The sequence below is a fragment of the Phasianus colchicus genome, chromosome 2 (assembly GCF_987193195.1).
Source record: "Phasianus colchicus chromosome 2, bPhaCol1.hap1.1, whole genome shotgun sequence".
NCBI lineage: Eukaryota > Metazoa > Chordata > Aves > Galliformes > Phasianidae > Phasianus > Phasianus colchicus.
In genome coordinates this window covers 103,941,323-103,958,510 of record NC_143437.1, presented here as the reverse complement: position 1 = coordinate 103,958,510, position 17,188 = coordinate 103,941,323, and the positions used below count along the sequence as shown (strand labels likewise).

Below are 17,188 nucleotides of genomic sequence, written 5' to 3'. Positions count from 1 at the left end.
CATAAGTAATTGAAGGTAAACAGGGGAAAATGGGGAGTAACAGGCCTATACAATGGTCCACTGAGGATGATGACAGAAAATTGCTACTCTCTTCACTAAGTGAAGAATTTAAAATAATCCATCAGAGATGAGGGCAGGCTCCCTGAGGTGGCTTTGTGGAGTTGTGGCAGAGTAAAACTAGGCTTCTTTTCTCAGGCAGGTCAGGTAATTTCCATTACTTCACTAATAACTGTCCATTCCCAGTCACAGGGATGTGGGCACTTGTTTCTGCTTAGGTTTCTAGAGCAGGATGTGGAATAGACTTCTGTTTCTTCCTTTGTGACTGAATTAAAAATGCAGTCAGCTGAGCATCATAGACAAAAGTAGCCTTATACAACAGATAACTTGAACAGATAGCCTGTCAACTCGAGTCAAAATGGATCTGAATTTACTGAACACCATTTGTACTCACTTCTGGGAGCAGTGAAATGCAGAACTTGTGCAGATTCTTAAAAATAATAATTATAAAAAATGCTAAGACCTCCTTAAGCATCTATTCATTTCTTAAAAAGTTTCTCTTGAAAGCTTGGAATCTGTCTAAAATTTTGTGTAACAATTTTAAAACTTTAAAACTGAGCAGATTTCTTGTACCTTGAGGTCATAAACACGTGAAATAATTCCTGAAATGGCTCCACTTGTCACAGTAAATGAGCACAAGATCTTTTTCTTTTCTCCAAGGATTTGCTTACCGAAATCCCACATGCTGCACACTTCTTGCCAAATCGCTGCAGAAACTTCTGCCAGAAGGGAACGCTCACAACTGCTGATACCTACAATTAACAGATAAAGAAAATCTGTGCTGTGCTTATTGCTACTTCACAGGCTTCATTGTCTTCATTGTCTGCAGAGTTCACCAATATCATTTTGTATAGTCCACGATGGTCTGAAAAGCAGATAAACTTGCAGATTGCTCCCTCTCACTCTCCAAGTGGTTTGTCTGATTCATTCTTATATGTTACAAATGAATATGATGTGAGAGGTTTTAACAAAGATAAATAGCAAAATACAGTAGCAAACTTTTCCTAACTTAAGCCACTGCAGTTAAAGTTACACAATCATTAAAGTCCAAACATACTGCAAATATTTGTGCTTTGTCCTAATGTCTTTTACCTCATGATTTGAACCTGACACATGATCATTTAATTAAGCCTTATCCTGCAGTACAGCAAGAAAGCTGAAGAGCAATATATACTTATCTTAGAGTACATATCCCAGCTCAGTATATACATAAAAGACTTCTTGTCTTTTATATCTTTGTGCTAAAAAACAGTGAGATTGAACTAGCAAATAAAAATATAAAACAAACCACAACTCACCAAGATGGTCACCACCAAATACTGGAAGTGATAGCGAAGATCAGCTGCATGAGTACAGAATAGGACAAAGTTGCTCTGCTCTAGCTGTTGAAGATATTTGGTGACCACCACCAAAAGAAGGAAGAGAAAAAAAAAAAGATAAAAAGACATCAGACTCTGTACTAGCCAAACATACCTGGGGACTGATGTATCAAACATAGGATTTGGGAGTTCTGCAACAACTTAAGCAGTTTCTCTCCTTTTATCACTGGAGTAACACACCGACAATATCAGGGCAAGCAAAGGGAAAGCCATGATTCTAACAGAGTATAAAAATGTCCTAACCAGGAACTGCCCCATGAAAGGATTCTATCTGAAGACTCTGTTCCCTATGCTGCAACTTCCTTGAGTCATGGTCACAGTCACAGCTGCAGACCACCACAAAATTGTTCTTCCTTTTCCATAGCCCCTTCATTAACCTTTCACCAGAAGCTCTGATTCCCTAACAAGTTACTCTTCAACTGGAACTGCTCACATGCCAACCTCCTGTAGTAAAGTAGCTGCTGTTTTTGTATGCAACTTTGGCTAAGGAGCATAGCTTTGAGTTAGATGAACGTTCATTGGATGGGAGCTGACTGGATGCTGCATTTGTACTCATACTGACTGAGTGGATGCTGGAAGGACCTAGACCAAAAGGACTTCCATCATTCATCTTCTCCTTGTCTCTGTTGCTTTTGGTGCCTGCAACTCCCAGATGTTAGCAAAAAATGCTTCTATCATTTCTCACACTTGGGCCTCCAAGTAAAGGACAACCTTACTAACTATGCCCAAATTCATGCCAGCAGGAGACTTCAATGCTTCTTTGGTAAGCAGACTTTCCAAGGAACTTAGTAATTTACCATGACTGCTGGTGAACACAGCACTGGTGTCTTACATGCTCAGTTTTTATCCTCCCATATGAACCCACCCACTGTGACGTGTGGCTCATATGATTAAGAGTCAATTGACAAAAACATGGATATTATGCGCTTTTAAAAAGAAAGCCACTTCAACTTATAGGCAGTGTCAGGTTCACATTAAAACTACATATTTATTGAATTGAATACAGCTCATGTAACAACCTTTAAAAGATCCCTGAACTTCAGGGAGTAAAAGTTTCTTACTAAGTGGCTTCACATTTTTTCTACAGCTCCTGTCTATGGAAGGACATACTGCACCATTTTGTGAAAGTCACATTCAACTGCAGGTCCTGATTTGAAAATCAGCTCTATCTAGCTCTGAAATAGCTAAGACTACCTGCCTCTGAACATCTTCTAACTCTAACCTAATGCCTTCCATCACAGAATTCTCTACCAGAACCAGTTCAGCCACTGTCTGAGATCAGTCACCTACGCAAAGGAAAGGGGGCAATGGCTTAAAGTGGCACAGAAGAACAGACAGAAGAGCAAAAACACTTTCTAAGCAACTGAAACCACAGGAGACTGTAGATGGATAACATATAATGACCCAATCTGTGTCACTAGTTCTTCACCTTTTATGGAAAAAAAAAATAATAAAAACCCATCTTTAAATGGTCGGGACTTTGGTTTTCCTTCTCGTTTGAATGAACCATCTCCAGCAGCATGGAATCCCAGGCACCAAAAAAAGGCTTTGGTTCCCTGTTGATTTCTAGGGGAAGGTACCACCCCCTTGATCATCACCTCCAGACACAAGTCAAAGGTTATTTGCATTTTAGCTGCTTCAGACTCTCTCATGCTGGGACTGGAATGAGGCCAACATACAGCCTTAGAGACTGAAGTTACCTGAACTGCTGTTGAGATGAGAAGAAATGAAGCTGTAAGTTTCACATATGGGCCATGCTTCATGGTGAGTCCAAGCCCCTTGCAAAAAGGAATTGCTCTGTCTGAACTCAAGGCATAAGGATCTAAGAGGAATAGAATACTTAAAATAACAATCTTTTCCAGAGACAACTATGAAATAATTATTAGCAAATCTAGGCATGTTTAAATATATCTTACCATCTTTTTCCTTTACTCCAAGGAAAAGAATGATAATTCCAAGAAGATATATACCTCCTATAACCCCTGCTGCCATCATATAGACTTTTGCCTTTGAAAAGAAAAAAGACGTATTTGAAATGGTGATAGGAGAATGACAAATCATTATGAAAATTCCAGTCTTTTTTTCTGGTGAGTCATCTGCAAGTGAAGAAATGCTCATCTAAATAGTGCCAACTGTCTATCTTTTAATTCTGTGAAGAACATTCACTTCTGCAATTCGTTTATAAATGACACTGAAAGATAAATCCAGGAGGGGGAGAAAAAGAAGGTGTGAACAAAGGTCTACTGTGCTGGCAACAAGAATATGAAAAAAAAAAAGCTTATGTTGAGACTAGCTATAGATATACACAGTCATCTCTCAAAAGCACACAGCATTCATAGAATGATTCTGGATTATTGTTTTTTATTTTATTTCAAATCTTGTTGACCTTTCTACACAGATCCAAAACTGTATCTTCATTCTGAGAGGGAAAGGCTTCTGAGCTGATGCAAACATTACTACAGTTACTGCATTTATACATAACAATAATAAAATCTTACTTTAGGCTTTAATAAATTTTAGAAACCACATTTTAATGCTGATGTTTTGAGAACACAGTAGCTTGCATGCTTGTTTTCCCAGTTAGGTAGTGAACTGTTTAAGCAAATTCAGAAATCTTTGCTTTCTATTAAGCCAGGTGAAAAAGCCCTCCAAGGATACTTCCCACACAAATCATATTTATTGTTTCTGACTGAGATTATATTGACTCTTGAATAAAGCTTTACAATTTTATTTTGCTTTAGTTTTCTGTAATAATTTAGTTTTTATTATAAAAGATACAATAAGTGCTGGTTTTAGAGCTTTTTGACAAAGATTACTTGATAGGAAAATTGAATTCTGAGTGATCAGTACTATGTTGCAAAAGGCAGGATTATAAATCTAGGAACAAAATAGTAAACAGGCATGCAGTCACAAGAATGTACTTCCAAATATGAAGTCACTCAGTGTAGAGGCAAAGTTAGAGAGATGAACCACTTCAGTGTTTCAATTAGACAATCTTCGAGTGTTTGTTTAGACAACCTTCAAGATGACAACTTTTGTTAAGGTACTTACATTTCAGAAAGGGACATGGTGAAACGAAGAATAGGGCTGTATTTCTTTATTTGGGATAAAGATATTTTGGATATCAAAACTATAACATAGTCACAGACTACATTTATACTTCTGGCTATGGTTTGTACAGACTGCAGACTACAGTAGTGCCAATACTTGAATTTACTTAAACAGGGTAAAAAAAAAAAATAGCCTAGACTGGACAGAAGGGGCTAAAAAGATTGATCACAATGATTTGTTATGAATTTTGTATTTCATATCTATTCATTTGTTAATTTGCTTGAAGTAATTGAACTAAATGCTTTCTTTCCCAGGTCTTAGCTATGTGTAACTCAAGCCTTACTCACCCAAACTACTAAGGATTTTCATGGTGGGCCAAATAAGGTTCTCCGACCCTCAGCAAAACTTGTTAGAATCACAGAATCACAGAATCGTAGGGGTTGGAAGGGATCTCCAGAGATCATCGAGTCCAACCGCCCTGCCAAAGCAGGATCCCTACACCAGGTCGCACAGGTAGGTGTCCAGGCAGGTCTTGAATATCTCCAGAGAAGGAGACTCCACAACCTCCCTGGGCAGCCTGTTCCAGTGCTCCGTCACCTCACCGTAAAGAAGTTCTTGCGCACATTGGTGCGGAACTTCCTATGCTCCAGCTTCTGGCCATTTCCCCTTGTCCTGTCTCCGCACACTGCTGAAAACAGTCTGGCCTCGCCACTTTGCCCCCCACACCTCAGATATTTATAGACCTGGATCAGGTCCCCTCTCAGTCTTCTCTTCCCAAGGCTAAACAGACCCAGTTCACTTAGCCTTTCTTCATAGGGGAGATGCTCCAGGCCCTTCACCATCTTTGTGGCTCTCCGCTGGACTCTTCCCAAGAGATCCCTGTTTTTTTTGTACTGGGGAGCCCAGAACTGGACACAGTACTCCAGATGAGGCCTTACCAGGGCAGAGTAGAGGGGGAGGATCACCTCCCTCGACCTGCTGGCCACGCTCCTTTTAATGCACCCCAGAATGCCATTGGCCTTTTTGGCCACAAGGGCACACTGCTGGCTCATGGCCAACCTGTCGTCCACCAGGACACCCAGGTCCCTCTCTGCAGAGCTCCTCTCCAGCAGGTCATCCCCCAACCTGTACCGGTGCATGCAATTATTCCTCCCTAGGTGCAAGACTCTACACTTGCTTTTGTTAAACCTCATCTGGTTTCTTACTGCCCAGCTCTCCAGCCTGTCCAGGTCTCACTGAATGGCAGCACAGCCTTCAGATGTGTCAGCCAATCCTCCCAACTTCGTATCATCAGCAAACTTGCTGAGGGTGGCCACTATCCCCTCATCAAGGTCATTGATGAAGATGCTGAACAAGACCGGACCCAGCACCGATCCCTGGGGAACACTGCTGGTTACAGGTCTCCAACCAGACTCTGCACCGCCAATGACAACCCTCTGTGCTCTGCCAGTCAGCCAGTTCTCAACCCACCTCACTGTCCACTCATCTGTCCCACACTTCCTCAGCTTTGTTATAAGGATGTTGTGGGAGACAGTGTCAAACGCCTTGCTGAAATCAAGGTAGACCACATCCACTGCTCTCCTCCCATCCACCCAGCAAGTGACAACATCACAGAAGGCTACCAGGTTGGTCAAGCATGACCTCCCCCTGGTGAACCCGTGCTGACTACTCCTGATAACCTCCTTTTCTTCCAGCTGTCTGGAGATGGCATCCAGCACAATCTGTTCCATCACCTTTCCAGGGACAGAGGTGAGGCTGACTGGCCTGTAATTACCTGGATCCTCCTTGCCCTTTAGCCTATATCAATGTCCATGTGTGATTTGCATTAGGAAAGATCTGCTTTTCTAAGCTGTGTATTTCATTTTTTTTTGGTGACGAAGATTAGGGTCATTCTCCCAAATGGCTCTAAGAGAAATCATCAAGATTTCACCTCTTCTAAATATAAATATATGTGTACATATGTTCATAGACCCTATCCATTCCTTAACTTATAAATGATTGTCCACCACTCATACAATCAAGATTCAGTGTCTCCAGTCAATCATCCAATTGGGTGCACGTTCTGTTTGCACATCATGTAAATGAAAGGCAAGTGCCCTGTCGTGCCATATAAAGCAGCTCTCTTGTGTGTGTTGGTGGCCAGGCATGCTCTCATACTACAGTGAAACTGATGTCAGGTTATGCAAATGGCAAAAAATTGGGATTCTCACAAAACTGGGTAGTAGGGAGTGAGGCAGGTTGCCAGAGCACTTCATTTACACTACGGCTTCTGCCCATACCTGAGGGTTTTCTGGGGAAAAAGGGCAGCATAAGACAAGGAGAGAACAGAGCCTTTCCCACACAAAACAGCAGACACCATATTTCAGACCATTCTCAACCATGGGACACTACTCTTCTACAAAACTTGAGACGGTGACACACAGAACAGAGGGAAAATTAAAATATATAACAAAATAACCAAACAAACATACAAAAAAAAACAAACAAACCCAAAAAACTCATGAAAAATGAACACTTGCCTGCATGTAAATGGGGAAATAAGTAAAATAAAAGAAATAAGCAAACACTCACATACTTTTTATCCTTTGATTAAGTAAGTTTGCAAAACAGTATTTTAGGATAGTGTTAAAGGTGTAGAAATAACGTTAAAAGGAGGATATAACCAAGAACAGATCTATAAAATGGTGGTATCTTTAATTAAATCGACCTGCAGTCGAGGAAAAAAAAAAGACAGAGAGACAACCTTACAGTCCTACTTCTTCAGATCTGAAATAGAAGCAGATCTGAAATGTTTGTCTGCCTAAATGTCTGCCTAAATGCTTCTGCATTGTTTCTCAGTGTTAGGAGCTAGTTGAATTAAAAATATTACTTCCACCTACAAACTTTTACTAGTCCAGACTTAGATTTTTTCTTTCCAAAGAAAAAAAACGACTTGCATTGTGAAGCTTCTTCCTCTGTCTCCCTTTTATGTCCAAAAGCACAGGAAAGAACATGTGGCTAGAAAGAAAATAAATCAAAATCATATATATTTTTTTCCTTGAAAGCCACTTAGGAGATTTGAAAGTGGAAGTTGGTGATTATGGCATAGAGCAGATTCAGAGGAATCTGCTGTGCAATGAAATTCAGCTTGCTCTGCAACTCCTCAAGCTACTTGTCTCCACAATTCACAGATCTGTAATAGCACAGCAGTTTTCTACAGTAAGCCATTGTCCCCTAGAAGCTAAAAAGGAAGAATGATGTTCTGTGTCTTGTTAAAACATGCACTAGAAGTTACCTAATGAGCAGCTTCAAAAACATTTTAATCATCTATAAAATGGCACTGCCACTTAGAAAAGCAGCTCAGATCTCCCCAGTCAGTTTCTCAAATAATTTATCTGAGAAGACGTCCAATGGTCTGTGCCAACAAAAGGAGAAGTAGGAGAGAGCAGTGTCTGAGATGGGGGGGATGCATGGGTTGGTCACCTTCCTGTGCTGGTGCCAAGGTATGCAAATTCAAAGTGTTTGTGGAATGTCTTTAGCTTGTGATTTTCCTGTTGCTGAAAAGTGGTAATAGTAGTGATTTAAATACAGTAAGCAGAGCACTGGCTACAAATACATACATCCTGATTTTACAAATACATACATCCTGATTTGCAGCGTGCAGCTGAGATTAAACTGAGGTCAAAGAAGGCTTCTTCATGGAGAAGTGCTCCCACTTATTCCCCGTTACCTATCATTTACTATCAACTGTCTTTTGTACTTTCCCAAGAATATGGATTCAAACTAGGATTTACAGCTTCTTGCATGTACCAGCCATTAATCTTCACAGCAGATGCCTACTACTGCTTTGAAAAGCAGTTTTGCTGAACCGAAAGATTCTGCTACAGACTCTTTTTCTTACTAAGTTTCTATTTTAAACTGTAGATCAGCCTCTAGTGAAAACAAAGTGTAGGTACCTACCTTCTAGTTACTTCACACGTCAGTATCATCAGTAAAGCTCCTCAGTATAATTCTGCTGTCACAATGAGAATAGGCTGCAAATACAACAGATATGAAGCCTTGTCCTTCAACAAGGCAGTTGCCTCAGCTCCAGCACTGCTGGCTTCAAGGAAGTCATGTTCATGCTTATCCAGCTGGGTAATGTGATGTGGTCTTACAGCAAGAACACACTCCTCTCCCTAAGAGATTTTAGCATCCTCCCATAGACACTTACTTGATGAGACAAGGGGTCTGAAGGCTCGGGAAAGACAGAAGTGTTGTTCAAAGAGAGGGTAGGACTGGTGGTGTTTACTGGGGGATTCAAAGTGCAGTGATGAGAGAGATGAGCACTGGCCACAATTTGCCCCTGAAGTGCAGCTCCAACCAAGGTCCCAAGGACTTCCATTGCCATTCCTAAAGAAGGAAGCACAAATGTGTGCTGAGAATGAGAACCTGATTCCTCCACTGTTTACAAGCCTGCTCATGTACCTCACTGAAAAGCAACCTCATTAAAGCAATACCATTTTCTTTCATATGGATCAGACAGAAAAACAGTACGAAGAACAGCTGAACTGGAAGGTCAGTAATAGAATAGTGTCAAGGGAAGAGAGTTTTATAACTGGTTTTCTGATCAGCTTTTAGAAGCTTCTATGGGAAGAGCTTTTTTTACACACAGGCTGTGTGATGAGTATGGCTGGGATTAAGAGCTGTAAGGGGATAACAGAAACATTTCATCTCATGGACAAGAGCTGAACTACAAATCAAATACTGAGTGCCACTTTTTCAAAGCACAACTAGGAGCCATAACATGAGACTTTTCATCTCAAGTTTGACAGTAACTTCATGAAACATTTTGCAAGCCACTTATCTGCTTAGATCTCTGGGCTTCTCTCATGGTAAAATGAAATGATACTTACCACAGGCTTCTGTAGGAAATAATACAACTGTAAAGCTCTTGAAAACAGCAGATGCTGTTCTTAACAGCATCATAGGATCATACACTAAAACTCAGAAAATTCATTATAGGCAACATAGATACAACTAACATGAAACTTATTTACTGAAAAGTACCAGGAGCTGAGAAACAAGCAGATTTCAAAGTTCTTGCGTGCTCAGAATTTATAACATATCATTTTCCACCTTAGGCAGCAAAGCAGATCCTTCAGGAAGTAGATTATATGTTGGAGTAGGTTTTAATATGCACAGAATGTAAGTAGGATTTATCTTAAAGCAACTTTGGAATCCAGTATTTCTGCCATATATTTACAAGAAAGAGTAGGGGAAAATTTATGATAAACAATTCTGCTTGTCTCCAGTAGAGGGTAGTGGATCCTCTGATCCCAAGCTTTCGTTTTTCTGAAGTACACTTCATAAAGCAGTTGAAGAATATCTGAACAATAGACTGCAACCAAAAATTTCTACGACCAAGAATTAATTCTTTATGAAACTCAAGTAGAGGTAAGAGAAGAGTGTTTAATTAAGGCCCTGTAAAAAAAAAGTAAAAAGATTCTTATGTGGTCATAACCATTCCAAGAAAACTTGTCTAAAAAAAATACTATTTCAAAACACACAAAAACACCAACATTTGAAAAGTCAAAATTACGGTTCATTGCACCACCCTAAATTGTCTTACTGGAAGAGCTGTACATTAGAAGGTTGAGACACTTTTCTGAACAGTAAAATGACATTATAAGTGTCTCTCACCCATGGAAGTCAACAGCATTTATGAGCAAGAATTTCACATGCCTGTGAGGCATTATATTGGACTAGCATATAGGAAAACACATTTATTTGGATAACAGCCTCTGAAGACGTAAAGTCAGACAACAGAAAATACTAAGTATGTGGATTTAGTTAGAATTTCAGCCAGATGACTCAGGATACAGAACCACTGCCAAAGAATATAACACAACTGGAATCTCCTGCTGTTTAGGTCTATCCTCTGACTACTACCTCTGTGATGATAATGTTAGTTGCAGATATTCCATGTGGATGAAGAAGGATGGTATTGCTCAAGGAATACCACATTTAGAATTTCTGATGTGAAATGTTAGGACTTCTGGCTGTATCATTGTGCCTCTAGGGTTTAGTTTTCAATATAATCAAGCAACTACGTTGTCTGTTAAAAGGGTTCTTGCCATGAAGAAAGAACAGATGAAACAAAAAAGGAAATCAGAAACTGTTCTAAAGCACCACTGAAAAACAGGCTGGGACAGAGAAAAAATCTTTCATGTGATGTTTCAGCACTTTTTTCTCATTGCCTTCCTTAATGCTGGTAGACGTGAGACAGCAGTTACATAATAAAGAAGGCATGAGAACAGAGCTGAAGAGAACAGTAAGGGAAGAAACTGTTCTTACACACAATTTATGGTCTACACAGGAAATCTTGAAAAGATTTTCCTTGCACTTTCTTGATTTGATCAATTTGCTTCAAAGTAAAATCTTTGTCTGGTTTTGATTTTTTAAGAGCTGGAGATATGGTCTGGAAACTGTCATTCTTTTAATGGATACAGTCTGAGTGCTAGTAATATTTCAATAAGACCTTTCTTCAAATTACCTGGAATGTGTTAAATAGGTATAGATAAAATTAAAAAGAAAGATTTTAATTGGTGAACATGCACAAAATTTATTCCTTTTTTTTTTTTTCTTGGTGAGATCGACTGCCTTGGTTCTATTTTGCAGAGAAATTTTTCAGAGATTGGAAGGTTTCAGAGGTTGGGATTTTGAGTTTAAGTGTGAAACACATAAACCCACAGAAATGCAAACTAAAAACAAATTAAAAAAAAATTACTTTGAGGCTTTATTTAATTAAACATAGAAGGAGATCAGCCCTTCGTTTTTTACCTCTACAAACCATCCTTCAATGAAATAATTATTCCCTACCGTGGCTTTGGGTAATTTTGTCTTCTGGCTTTGCAATAAATTGAAAAGAATTCATACCTAATCAGACAGTCTGAGACAATAAAACATTAATATCTCCTATTGAGATAGAAAAATGATAGTCTTTACAGGACAAAATATTTTTCATTGAAGTCTCAAGGAAAAGTCCAGTTCAGGGACACTGAATATTAGGAATTCCCTATAGCTAGCAAATGATTTTAAATAGAACACAGCCCCATTTCTCATGAAATAACTCATATCACACTCACGGTACGCTGTTGCAGAATCTCTGTCTTTCTGGTCTGTGCTGAGAAACATGGTGAGAGCAGAATATGGTACTTGGAATAACTAGGCAAAAAAAAGAACATCACATAAGACATTTCAGAGTAAATGTTTAAATTCACTGATATCCAGGAAAATGATTTAATGCAACAATAGGATTCATTTATTTAGAATGCTGCATGTTTTAGCACAAAGACCTGTCTTTTCTTCCTGATTCATGAAGTGTATATGAGGAAAAATAATCTCTGTCATAATACGAATAATAAATAATAAGTAAACAAGAGGCTTTACCTTTATGCTGTATTCCTCCAGTTTCCATGGGAAAAAGTCCTTTATAATCAGGCTATAAAGCATCTAGTTTTATTTGCAATAGGAGAATCACTTTCCTAGCTTGAGCTAACTAGCAGGAAACAGAGCCATAATGAAGACAGTACAGCATTCCACCTTATTAAAGCCAAAAGACTGCATAATCTCCCAAATATTTCAATATCTCTTTCACTGTGTTATTCTTCAAATGTCTGGGAACTCCTTTTTCAAACTATGATCCAGCAAAATTCAACCACCTGCTACATTGCAATGCAGGTGCCTCACTACCAGTCTTTGCCTACTGTGAGACATTGAACATACCTTGTTTCACCTTGATATTTGCTATAAGGCAGAACCAGGTGATACAATCCTGCACGTAGTGCATGGAATCATTGAAGAAGTTCTCTGGGACCTTCTAAAATAATGGTTTCTATGTACACACTGCACATCATGCAACACAGTGCAAAAATTCATGTGCTCTAACACTTCTATCCAGGCATAAATATCATGATGACTACCAGCAGTGCTATTTCAGCTTTGGGACTCTTTGCCTTTCACCTTGAGACAAAAAATCCAGAATTGGAGCCACAAATCCATTTGTCTCCTATTCTGCCAAAAGAAGTTACAAGAAGCTGGATGAATAACTGCAATTTAGGAATCTAAATATTTCTGTGGATTTATGCAAGAATGAACTCATGTCTAAGGCCATCAGACTAATTTTCCAAAAAGCTGAGATGGTTTCTGACACCATATTTCCCCAAATGTGCTTCAGGGGAAGTATGCTCCCCTTTCTCCTTTCCCTTTCTGGGCAGACTGGTCTGGTGGTTGGCAAACCTGTACGTAGCAGGAGGGTTGAAATTAGATAAGCACTGCAGTCCTTTTCAACCTAGGCCATTCTATGATTCTATGATTCACATGCAGGCTTCTCAAACCCTTTGGCACTAAATTATTGCCTTAGCCTCAACTGCCAGAGAAAGTGACTGGAGGTAATCTGGCTGAATTGCCAAACCATTTGACAGAGAAAGCCTGGGCAGGAACTGTTGACCAGCAGAGAGCTTGATGAAGGGACATCTATCTGCCTAGGCCTTAAAAGATACTAGAAGTTGAAATATAATGAAAAGGTTTGGTAACCTCAGTTTACTAAACTGGAATGCAATGAAACAGACAGGAAAAAAAAAACAAAACTGCTGAGAACACCATGACTTGTAATCTACTTACTGTGGTCAGTGCTTGAAAAATGCAGTAGAAAGTCAAGTACCATACAACCCTTCCTGATACAAAAGGAGGCAGGTACCACATGAAAAAGTAGGACACTACTGTGAAGGGTGTACATGCCAGCATCCTGCAAAGAAAAGGAACACATGCCAACAATCTCAACATCATGATGGCAAAGCATAGTATGTTTTCCTGCTTATAGTTGATATCGTGCAATTTGTATTATGTGTTTTTCCAAAACACAATAAAGATGTGCTTTTAAGCATTAAATGCACAAATTAATGTAAATTTGTAGGCATATACTTCCACAAAATGGAATAAAATGTCAAATCTGAAGGAGAACTGCTATACTTCAATTAATAGCCTATTCAGAATGGACACAATCACCTTGCACATGCACTGTAACAGCACAACTGCACTGCCATGCCTTAGCACATGCCTCAGACTACATCTTTGTCAAAAGACTCACTGAGAGCTAAGCCCTCTTGTCACATGTCATAACAAACTTTAGCAATGTTTACATGAGCTTACTTATTATGAAGGATTCCTTGCTGGAATTTTAACTCCTTCAGTTTTCCTTTGAACTTGGCCTCTTCACTGCTACTTCAAACAAATGCAAATATGTTGATGTACTTAAAAATGCTGGAAACAGCATAAAAGACAACAGATTGCTCACAGTTACGGTCTATATCTACCTTGGTATACAACAATTTACTCCATTTTACTCAACAGTAAAATTCCTAATCACTCGAAAAACAAAAGGAGCGTCATCTGGTGAGGAAAGTGGCTTAAAAACAGAACTGCAGAAACTTCAATTCCAGACACCTAACAGTAATGAAATACATTTGGTCTAAGGATTATTTCAGGCAAACAACACTTCAAACTCAATGATATGAAAGAAGTTATCAAATGCTATTATTTCCTAAAAGTCCGAGTTGCGGCAGCATCAGAGCCTTATGAACCACATATTAAACAACATAATTAGATGACCAAGGTTCCAGTAAAAAAATATCCAAACACACAAAAGAGAAAACAGATTAATCCCTTCACAGCAGCGCTACCGACATTTGGGGTCAGCTGATTATTTTGCAATCGTGAACTGAAAACGTGGCATACAAAAGAGCAACAAAAGAGTGTCAATAGTTCAGTAAAACAATGACTTTCCCACACTGCTCTGTGGGGATGGATGGCATCACTGGGCGCTGAACCTCCACAAGGAAAGTGCCAGGTTCTGCTATTCTCTGCCTCTTCAGTGCTCAGGCCACAGCTCGTTTCCAGCTGGTCAGCAAAAGGAAAACACAAAGAATGGTAAAATCCTCACACACGTCAGGGAATCCACCTTCTTCTATAATGGAGTGAGCTGTTCCAGACTGCTGTCCAGAGTCACAGAATCACAAAATGGCCAGGGTTGGAAAGGAACAAGGATCATGAATCTCTAACCCCCCTGCCACATGCAGGGCCACCAACCTTCTCATTTAATGCTAGACCAGGCTGCACAGGGCCCTATCCAAACTCTGGCCTTGAACACCTCCAGGGACAGGGAAGTCACCACAATGACATTTTTTTATGGTCCTTTTTTGTGTTTTTCAGCAATACCCATCTTAGCAGTATTCTTCCCACATTTTCCTTCCCTCATTAATTTCACTTGGTTTCAGAGTCTCATCAAACTTGCTGATCTACTGCTGTTAACTCCCTTGAGAAAATATTTGACTGGGTTTGTGTATTTTAAGTCATTGTCTGCTCCTGTGTTTTAAACACATTATATACAAGAGATCAGTAATGACTGATGATTTCCTACCAGGTTAAGTATAGCATTAAGCTATACTTCAACTTTTGGCCCCTTTACTAATGTCTGTGCTTTGTAGGCAAACTTTTCTGACTGAACCAATTCCATCACTTCACTCTGGACACTTAATAATAAGGTATTTTTTAACTAACAGGAGACACATTCTTTTCCTTGCATAAAAACAACCTAAATGCCAAAGCATAAGAGCCAAATTCTCATGAAAAGATTGCCATTACAAAGAAGACAAATAGGAAAAATCCTTCTGGAAATAATCATAGACTTATAGAATGGCCTGGGTTGAAAAGGACCACAGTGATCATCTAGTTTCAACCCCCTGCTATGTGCAGGATCACCAACCAGCAGACCAGGCTGCCCAGAGCCACATCCAGCCTGGCCTTGAATGCCTCCAGGGATGGGGCATCCACAGCCTCCTTGGGCAACCTGTTCCAGTGCCTCACCACCCTCTGGGGGAAAAACTTCTTCCTAAGATCTAACCTAAACCTCCCCTGTCTCATTTTAAACCATTCCCCCTTGTCCTATCACTATCCACCCTCATAAACAGCCGTTCCCCCTCCTGTTTATACACTCCCTTCAAATACTGGAAGGCCACAATGAGGTCCCCCTGGATCCTTCTCTTCTCCAAGCTAAACAAGCCCAGTTCCCAGTTCAAAATATGTGGCAATATTCACAATGAATGAGACAGAGCAGTGATTAAAGGTTTCCCGTTTCACAAACTATTTAGTCTCTCCTTGACTTCAAAAATAAAACTTGCAATTAACAAATGACTCTATGATTTCTAAACGTCCACTGTCGTGGATGAGCTTAGGTTCCTCTAACACAAACCACTCGTTTCCAATTCTTTGCTTCACACTTGTCAATTTCCTTCCCAGATGAGCAATGATTCTGCTAGTGCAGCACATGGACCAGTGTAACTTGTGCAGATTCTGCTGGACAATAATAGCTAGAATGCATACAAGGGATAAGCATGTCACAGTGAAACATCCCTTAGTCCCTTTAGAAGTGCTGATCAAATCCTAGAGCACCTAATTCCTCTTTAAAAGTCATTGTGATTTTTTAGTTAGCTATTTTCATTATGAGATGTAAAAGGAGCAGAACCAGAATGACTGCTGTTAGGAAGAATGAGACAGTGTCAGACACTGCTAGCTGCTGGGCCCTTCAATGCCATGGTGTCACATCTGCTCCACACGTATGCACATGTCCTTTACTGATTTGGAAGGCCTAGCCAATTAAAGCTAAGGGAACTCTTGGAAGGCTGATGTGAGAAGTGATGGCACGCTAGGACACAAGTAGAAACTCACTCCAGCTTTGTGAAGGAGTGAAGCCAAACTAAATGGAATTTAGCCAGAGATGAAAATTCAGTCGCCAAGTAGGTTTTACACATGAGATTCCACTTTTGTTAACAGTGCAGTGTCTTGGCTTTATCTGTTTGTTTCTCCAGTTGCAGAAAATCTTTTTGTTGTTCTCCATGGATGAACAAATTGAAGGGAAATAGATGACATGAGAATTTCTTTTTTTGCTTTTATATATGTAGAAATAATACAATCACAGTTGTTGGGAAACAGGCAAGGAAAAAATAACTCAGTAAGATGACTGTATGGTCTTAAAACACACATACACAAAATATTTATACATATAGGTATAAATACATGTACAGATTTCTGCTTACCAAGGCATGAGCCGGCCAATTTTTGTCCATCTACTTTTGCTAATAAAAAAGCCAGCAACGGGATCAGTAACAGCTCCTGAGGCTTTGCCAATAAACAGCACCAAAGAGGCATGAAATGGAGTAATCTGAAAATACAAACACAGTACTCTAAACACGAGCTATTGTTCCACAGTACAATGAAACAGCATAAAACAACTTTCCAGAAAGAACCTTGGTGTTTTAAAGAGTAATGTTAGTTCATTTACAAAACATGCCTGTTGCTGTCACAGAAATTCCTACTGGTTTCTGGTTTCCCATAGCAAAAAAACCAAAACACTGAGACAAAATGGGATTACAGAGGAAAAACGCAAGGAAGGTGAGATTATAGATGTGCTCAGAATGAGGAAAATGAGTCAAACAGGAGACCAAAGTCCTTGTTTTAGATATTAAATCTGACAGAGCATCTCTGTAACTTTTCCCTCATACATTTCTAGATCACCATCTTGATCTGAAGCAGATATAAGCAGAGGTAAGTGTCTGCATGCATCTGGGCTTGTTCACCTCCTGAGACTACCATTAAGGCTGCTAGCTGGTGGAGTGTGGCTTGGA

The 17,188-nt window shown here is 39.6% G+C and overlaps 1 protein-coding gene across 2 annotated transcripts in view; it reads right to left on the bottom strand.

The window, feature by feature from the left end:
• Positions 1 to 17,188, bottom strand: part of MFSD2B (MFSD2 lysolipid transporter B, sphingolipid) — a 38,429-nt gene that overhangs the window by 10,520 nt on the left and 10,721 nt on the right. For both annotated transcript variants that reach the window (XM_031595914.2, XM_090136446.1), the window contains 8 exons: positions 16,601 to 16,725; positions 13,131 to 13,254; positions 11,594 to 11,672; positions 8,680 to 8,858; positions 3,353 to 3,443; positions 3,137 to 3,258; positions 1,356 to 1,439; positions 729 to 809 (listed from right to left, as the gene is read on the bottom strand). In XM_031595914.2, the coding sequence (XP_031451774.2) occupies positions 729 to 809; positions 1,356 to 1,439; positions 3,137 to 3,258; positions 3,353 to 3,443; positions 8,680 to 8,858; positions 11,594 to 11,672; positions 13,131 to 13,254; positions 16,601 to 16,725 (885 nt within the window). The remainder of the gene's footprint in view (positions 1 to 728; positions 810 to 1,355; positions 1,440 to 3,136; positions 3,259 to 3,352; positions 3,444 to 8,679; positions 8,859 to 11,593; positions 11,673 to 13,130; positions 13,255 to 16,600; positions 16,726 to 17,188) is intronic.